Genomic DNA, 8,569 nt, shown 5'->3' on the forward strand with positions numbered 1-8,569 from the left:
CAGGCTTTGGCCATCTTGGAATATCCTCCAGAAACTGACGTAGATATTCAGCCTCTTCGGCGCATTTATCTAGTGCCACAAACTCAGCTTCCATCGTGGAATGAGTTATCACCGTTTGTTTTGAGGATTTCCATGATATTGCCGTTCCAGCTAATGTAAACACATAGCCGCTCGTAGACTTAAGTGCTTTCTTGCTAGATATCCAATTTGCGTCAGTATATCCTTCTAATACTGCTGGGTATCTGCCATAGTGCAGTCCATAGTCTCGAGTTCCCCTCAAGTACCTTAGTACCCTTATGATCGCTTTCCAGTGATCAGCTCCCGGATTACTCGTAAACCTACTCAACTTGCTAATTGAGTATGCAATGTCTGGTCTTGTACAACTCATGAGGTACATCAGACTACCAATTATCCTCGAGTATTCCAATTGGGAAACAGCTACACCTTTGTTCTTGGATAGGTGCAAAGTCATATCCACAGGTGTCCTAGCTTTCTCAAAGTCATCCTTAAGAAACTTCTCAAGGATCTTGTCAACATAATGTGGTTGACTTAATGCGAGACCCTCTAATGTTCTAGAAATTTGAATTCCCAGAATTACATTTGCTAGTCCCATGTCTTTCATGTCGAATCTTGATTTCAACGTCCTTGGTAGATTTGATCATTTTATCATTGCTTCCGGCAATAAGTAGATCATCTACATATAGCGTCATCATGACATAGCCATTGTCATTCTCCTTGACATAGCTGTTCTCGTTATCCTTATAATAGGCAGAGCTATCACATTCATTGATTTTGAAGCCATTGGCCAGCACGACCTCATCAAATTTTTCATGCCATTTCATAGGCGCTTGTTTCAAACCATACAATGATTTCACCAATCTACAAACTTTCCTTTCTTGTCCTGGGACAACAAACCCTTCAGGTTGTTCCATATAGATTTTCTCATCTATGTCCCCATTTAGGAAGGCTGTTTTCACATCCATTTGATGTATAGTTAGATTACGCATTGCAGTAATAGCAAACATCATCCTTATGGACGTTATTCTCGTTACAGGAGAATATGTATCAAAATAATCAAGGCCTTTTTGTTGCTTTTATCCTTTAATCACAAGTCTAGCCTTATACTTATCAATAGTGCCATCAGTTTTCAACTTCTTCTTGAAAACCCACTTGCTACCTAATGGTTTGCAACCAGTTGGCAAGTCCACTAATTCCCAAGTATGATTTTGCATAATTGAATCAACTTCATTCTTGATGGCCTCTTTCCACATAGGCCCATCAGGTGAGGTAACCGCCTCCTTATAAGTTTTTGGGTCACCTTCTTCGAGCAAATAGGTCATAAAATCAGACCCATAGGATTTCTCCGTTCGTTGTCTTTTGCTCCTTCTCACTACCCCCACATTTTCGTCTTCACTTTCGTCACTCTCATTATCGTCATCTACAGACTCATGAGATCGTTTAGACGTCGTAGGTTGTTGGTTTCCTGGATTACAGGGAAACATCGTCTCAAAGAATGAGGCATTCCTTGATTCCATAATGGTATTCTTTTGAATATCAGGAATCTTGGATTCATGAACAAGAAACCGATATGCAGTGCTGTGTGGAGGATATCCGATGAAGATACAATCCACAGTCTTAGGACTTATCTTCACCTTCTTCGGTGTAGGGATCAGTACCTTTGCAAGGCACCCCTACACTTTCAGGTGTTGGTAACTTGGTTTCTTTTTCTTCCACATTTCATAAGGACTTACATCCTTATTCTTGCGCATCGTAATATTTAAAATATTATTTGCGCTTAGGATGGCTTCTCCCCACATCGATAGTGGAAGCCCCGAGCTTAACAACATCGCATTCATCATTTCTTTCAGAGTGCGATTCTTCCTTTCAGCCACACCATTTGACTGAGGGGAGTATGGTGCAGTGACCTCATGGATTATACCATGCTGTGAACAGAATTCTCCAAATGGTTCAACATATTCACCTCCACGATCACTTCGTATCGCTTTGATTTTCTCAGTCTGTTGTGTCTCAACTTCTTCCTTATAGATTTTAAATTTATCTATAGCTTCGTCTTTGCTTTTCAACAAATATACATAGCAGTATTTTGTACAATCATCAATGAATGTAATAAAATACTTGTTTCCTCCTCTTGTTGGAGTGAATTTTAAATCACATATGTCGCTATGTATTAGGTCTAGCACTTTGGTGTTCCTTTCCACACGTTTAAATGATGATCTCGTTAATTTTGCCTCAACACAAGTCTCACACTTATGTTTTGAATCGATAGTAAGTTTAGGTATGTATTCTTTTGCACTTAAACGTCGTAAAGTGTCATAATTTACATGTCCTAATCTAGCATGCCATAAATTAGGAGACTCAAGCAAGTAAGCAGAAGAATTCTTCATTTCATTATCGTCCTTAACGGACATTACATTGAGCTTAAAAAGCCCATCGGTTAAATAACCCTTGCCTACAAACATACCACTCTTAGACAAAATTACTTTATCTGACTCTATTACAATGCGAAAGCCATGCTTACTCAACAGAGAACCAGACACAAGGTTCTTGCGAATATCAGGCACATAAAGTACATTCTTCAAAGTCAGATTCTTCCCAGAGGTCATCTTCAGGATCACCGTGCCTTCACCCTCAATGGTAGAAGTTGCTGAATTCCCCATGTAGAGCTTCTCACCAGCATCAGAAGCTTTGAGGCTAGAGAAAATCGCCTTGTCTGAGTAAACATGTCTAGTAGCACCAGTATCAATCCACCATTCACGTGGATTAGAACAGACCAGGTTCACTTCAGAGACCGTAGCACAGAGGTCTATATCACCCATATCCTTGGAGATATTCTGTACCATGTTTGCTTCTTTCTTCTTGTTGGGCTTCTTGGGCTTCTTGCAGTCAGAAGACCTATGACCAACTTTATCACAGTTGTAGCACTTCCCCTGAAATTTTGACTTCGAAATCCCTCCTTTGGGTGTCAGCTTTGCCCCTTTACTAGAATTAGTCTTCTTGGGTTGGAGCTTTGAGCATGCTCCACCATGTTTGCCTTCTCAGTGGCAATATTAACTTTCTTCTCGGACCCTCTGTTGTCTTCTTCAATACGAAGTCTAACAATAAGATCCTCCATAGACATCTCCTTTCGCTTGTACTTAAGGTAGTTCTTGAAATCTTTCCATCCAGGTGGAAGCTTTTCAATAACAGCAGCAACTTGGAAAGACTCACTTATGACCATTCCCTCAACATGAATGTCATGAATGATCACCTGCAGTTCATGCACCTGACTAACCACAGTCTTAGAGTATGCCATCTTATAATCAAGAAAGCGGCCAACAATCCACTTCTTTGCCCCAGCGTCCTCGGTTTTATACTTATGGTCAAGTGACTCCCATAAGACCTTAGCTGTTGGCTTAGCGCTGTATACGTTATACAACGAGTCAGACAAACAATTTAACACATAGTTCTGACAGATGTAGTCGGAGTGCTTCCAAGCATCAGCAGCATACACAGTCTGCATGTTACTCTCAGCAGTGAGCAACGGTGGTTCTTCCTTAAGGAAGCGATCCATATGCAACGTGGTCAGATAAAAGTACATCTTTTGTTGCCAATGTTTGAAGTTCGTTCCGTTGAACTTCTCAGGTTTTTCAGCATGTGCAGCAGGCACAGTTTGCATAACAGGTGCAGCAGGCACCACAGGTGGAACAGATGGTACGTGCGTCTGTACTACAGGTGTATGCACACCAGTAGGCACCGCAGGTATGATCGGAGTAGTGAATCCTGCTGATATCTGTCCAAGAGGAAGACTAAACTGTCCAATGACAGTGTGTCCCACAGGCACATGTCCCGAAGGCACATGTCCAACAGGCGTTTGACCCCCATCAGATCGTACGATCCGTGCGTTAGGGTTAATCGGCTGCTGGTGAACCCCATCAGATCCAGTGATCTGTGCGTTGGGATCAGCCGTCATGTTCATCGGATCGTTTACAGTTTGGTTCTCCATCGATCTGTTACTCAATCAAAACAAGCAGATACAGATGTATCAGTCACAGATGTATAAAATAAATAGCTTTAAGATTGTGAATACAATCTGCGATTAATACATATAATCAAACAAATGTGTGCGTGAGTAAACGAAATCAAACGGAGGAAGAAAAGATATAAACAGAAGAGAGATCCTCGAGTCCAGTTGAAACTGTCTCCTTAAAGCTATTTCGCCTCTCACCGTATGTGCGAGTCGATAGCCTCCCAGGATAAAACGAGGTAGCGGCGGCGTTACGGATAACGAGCACCTTCAGCGAGCTTGAACGGGTACGAAACTATCATCGAGAGAGAGAGAGAGAGAGTTTTGTGTTTAAAGGCGAATATGTTTTTGGTGTGTCTAACCCTAACGCCTTAGAGGTGTTTATATAGGTGTAGATAGACTTGTGTGCTACTCTTTTTCATAATTAAATATCATTAATTATGGAATCAGTGTAATACTTGCAAGCTACTCTATTCCATAAATAATATGAAACAGAATCAGATTAAATATATCAAGACATACACCATATCAATTAATCTGAAACAAAATCAAATTAATTTATGCCATAATATTTGCGCCAAATTCTAATGGAAAATAATAATTTTCATTATTAAGAGAATATCATCATATCTCACACATCTTTTAGTTATAATGCTCAAAATATGACTTACCAATATGGGACTTATACCCATATTTTCCAACAAATATTTAATAGAAAATTTAGACGAAACGATACGAAATTCCAAATTTTGATCGAGAAATGGTGGTCGAAAAATTGAAGCCACATCAGACTTGTATTTCTAGAAAAGTCTGACTACTCAAATTATACACGGAGAGTCACTACTTACGTATTTTCCTTTTTCAAACTACATGAATCTCAAAGAATGTAGATGTGTTGTCCATAAATACCAAGAGAAACACAAAAACAAAACTCAGTCAGCAAACAAAAAAGACTCTCTGCTTCTCTCAATAACAAGTTAAACAACCAAAATACAAAGTCACGCGTCAATAAATATTTTCACATACATCTCTACTACATATGTCTCCAACTAAACTTTCAGATGACTTGAAACTTCATCCAGCATTTCCGGCTATTGATTCCGACATGATCACCGCTGAAAATCTCGAACCCGACATTCAAATCCTCACCTCTGGTGGACAGCACATTCCGGCTCACGCTAGCTTATTGGTACATAGTTACTTTCACTGATTTTGCTGAATATCTTTGAGATCGAATTATTTTATTCTTTTATCGAGATTATTCATTTATTAAGGTCGAACACATATAAACTGTGCCTATTAAGACGAGACCGACAAATTTAACGATTTCATTCATTTATCATGTAAGTAAAAGAAATTAAATGTATAATATATTTTGATCCTCAGGCTGCCGCTTCACCAGTGCTGGGAAGCATCATATGTAACCTAAGAAAGAACCAGAGCTTTGAGGGCACTATTCAGATTCTTGGCGTGCCTTGCGATGCTGTTTCTGTGTTTGTTGGCTTCCTCCGTGCTTCAGTGTTAGTTCTTCCTGCTTCTTAGTACATTTATGTTAGTAGGTTTTTATGTACATTGTATATTATTGTACTAAGGTACCCTTATATTTTACGAAAAAAAACTAGATGTTTCGAGATTTTTATGAATTGGTATAGCGACCAGAATGTTCCTAGGTAACCAGCTCATCTAAAACCTTAACGTATTATAAGAAGACCCCAACATGATCTTAAACAATGTATGACTATTAATGCCATGAATCAAATTGTGCATGAGACAGATCGCCTTTGATACTGTATTCGGTCAATGTTATGAAACCTTTAGTGTTACTTTAGTAGTCGTTTTTTGTCCAAGAATTCAGATTCTATGAAATGAGTAAAGTTTGGGAATAGTAAGTTTATAAATTACTAGAATGCATTTGAGATTTCAGGTGTTCTGAGGAAGAAATGGAGAAGTTTGGGTTCCATTTACTAGCTTTGTCTCACGTATATTTGGTACCAAAGCTGAAGCGAAGGTGCATTAGGGCATTGGCTGAACGTTTGACAGTTGATAATGTGGTGGATGTTCTTCAACTCGCTAGACTTTGTGATGCACCCGATCTTTACTTCAAATCCGTGAAGCTGATCAACGACAACTTCAAGGTTGTTGAACATACAGAAGGATGGCAGTTTCTGCAAAATAACGATCCATTTCTCGAGCTTGAGATTCTACAGTTCATTGATGAGGCTGAACTGGTATGCAACCTCAACAGAACATATATAGGTTCATGCTTCCGTTGTTCTAATAATTGCATACTTGTTGACAACATAGTGTGATGATCTCAGACAGTATATCAAAGTTTTTGGGTGATTTGTGGCTAATCTTGGTCATTGATTATAATGTAGAGGAAAAAGAATGCGAAGAAGCTCAAAGAAGAACAGAGCTTGTATTTACAGCTAAGTGAAGCCATGGAAAGTTTGGAACATATATGTACAGAAGGTTGTACTAGTGTCGGACCTCGTGACATAGAGCCAACCAAGACGAAAGGTCCATGTAGCAAGTTTTCGACCTGTGAAGGACTCCAGCATTCGATCAAACATTTTGCTGAATGCAAGAAAAAGGTTAATGGAGGGTGCTTAAGGTGCAAGAGACTTTGGCAACTTCTTAAGCTTCACTCTTCCATCTGCGAGCACTCTGATATCTGCAAAGTTCCTATGTGCAGGTAAAATAAGCTAACATCCCTTTCATTTGTTAGCAAATTTAAGTTTTCCTGTGCCTAGACATTGTCAAGTTATAAGTCCTTGTAATTTTTAGCACAGCACTTCTTTATGGACTATCTGAGTTGATATTAGTGATCTATGTTATGTGAAACAGACAATTTAAGGCGAAAAGTCGATCAGAGAAGAAGCGAAAGGATGTAACAAGATGGAATCTGTTAGCCAAGAAAGTAATGTCCGCGAAAGTCATATCTTCACTGTCTGTTTCCAGGAAGAAAAGAGAAGGGGAAGCCAAGGGAACAAACAGCATTAGCATGATCATTTGAAAAACTGCAAGCTTCACAATATGAAGTACAAATAAGTAGGAGTAGAACTAGCTGTGTTCTTGTGTTGGAATTTGGATTACAGAGTATCAACAAAGTTTTGAATTCTGTTTGGGCTCTGAGTCTGTTTTTTTGATGAAGTTCTTTTTTCCCCACTTCTCCAAGTGGTCATTTTTTTGTAACAACTTTTTTTTGGTCATAGACAAAGTATAGTGTGGTAGGGAAGTGTGATTTTAACAAAATTTGAGTTGTTCACCTTTACACTATCTTGTAAGAAAGGAGTGGGTTGTTTTAATTTATGTGCAAATTCAATGTGAATACGTGTATATTTTCATAGAGCCATGACTTTATTAATTTTAGAAAAACATGTCAAAACAGAAGTAGTGCCTGTAAACACAAGTCTCATTCGAAATGACTTCTTATTGCATTTTTTAAGGCAAGATAATCATGTACATGCTCAATATCACTAATTTTCAACGTATTTTTTTCTATAATCAAAATCGAATTATTTGATACGATATATAAGTAAATATATACAGAGATATATATATAAATAAATATAGGGAGCCGTTCCCCCGCCATCGTTGGATGGAATAAAGCTGTCGCAATGCTTCATTGCGATAGAACTCACCTGCCGTAATAAAATATTGCGAATGGTGTATTTTAATCAAGTTGGTTGGGGATAATTTGCCATAAATATAATTTTGGATTTCTAATCTTAGTAAGCCTAATACCAGCGCGCTACTTCCACTACGTGAGAGCTGGGCCGGCTGGGCACGAGCTGGTCTGTCCCATAAACTTCCTTGTAACTGAATTAGTGATCTTCCTATATGTCTCCACTCTTTCTTGAGATGAGATTTGTTAATCTACTTTAGCTGCTGCAAAGAAACTTGTATAATGCATACTCCAAGTAGTATTTCTGCATTTTATAAACTTGGCCAAGTTGTTATTTAGTATGACCGAAAAATTAAGATAAAATATTTGTTATGTATGTATAAATTTGCAATTGGTGCTAAAATAGTATTCCGTAGGTATGAATCTATAAAATAGAATGTATATACGATTTTGTTTATATAAAACAATATAAATATGTGGTATATAAGAATCAAAAAACAGGTAAAGTATTACATATAGAATTTTAAGTCATATATGAATAAAAAGGAATAAAAATGGTATATTTAGAGCTATAGAATTTTAAGTCATATATGAATAAAAAGGAATAAAAATGGTATATTTAGAGCTATAGAATTTTAAGTCATATATGAATAAAAAGGAATAAAAATAGTATATTTAGAGCTATATCAAGATTTAAAAAAGGGTGAAACCAAAAGTTCGTAAAACTGAAAAGAGGTGAAACCAAAGTATCCCTTAAAAGATGATTTCCTTATTAATTAATAATAACACTAATTAATAATAACACTGTTTAAAATATTCCATTTTATTATTTTAATAAAAACTAAAAAAGAATTCTATGAAAAATAGAAATATCGTAATTAAAATATGATTCCAATCTATATTTTGTTAAAAAACAA

The 8,569-nt window shown here is 37.5% G+C and overlaps 1 protein-coding gene across 1 annotated transcript; it reads left to right on the top strand.

The window, feature by feature from the left end:
• The first annotated feature begins 4,945 nt into the window (after nt 1-4,945).
• LOC141717631 (BTB/POZ and TAZ domain-containing protein 1-like) lies at nt 4,946-7,377 on the top strand. The gene is made up of 5 exons (XM_074519783.1): nt 4,946-5,213; nt 5,411-5,544; nt 5,949-6,252; nt 6,403-6,719; nt 6,872-7,377. The coding sequence occupies exons 1-5, from the start codon at nt 5,064-5,066 to the stop codon at nt 7,038-7,040; spliced, it is 1,074 nt and encodes a 357-aa protein (XP_074375884.1). The 5' UTR covers nt 4,946-5,063; the 3' UTR covers nt 7,041-7,377.
• Nucleotides 7,378-8,569: the final 1,192 nt, after the last annotated feature.

The sequence above is a fragment of the Apium graveolens genome, chromosome 4 (genome assembly GCF_009905375.1).
Source record: "Apium graveolens cultivar Ventura chromosome 4, ASM990537v1, whole genome shotgun sequence".
In the NCBI taxonomy this organism is placed as follows: domain Eukaryota; kingdom Viridiplantae; phylum Streptophyta; class Magnoliopsida; order Apiales; family Apiaceae; genus Apium; species Apium graveolens.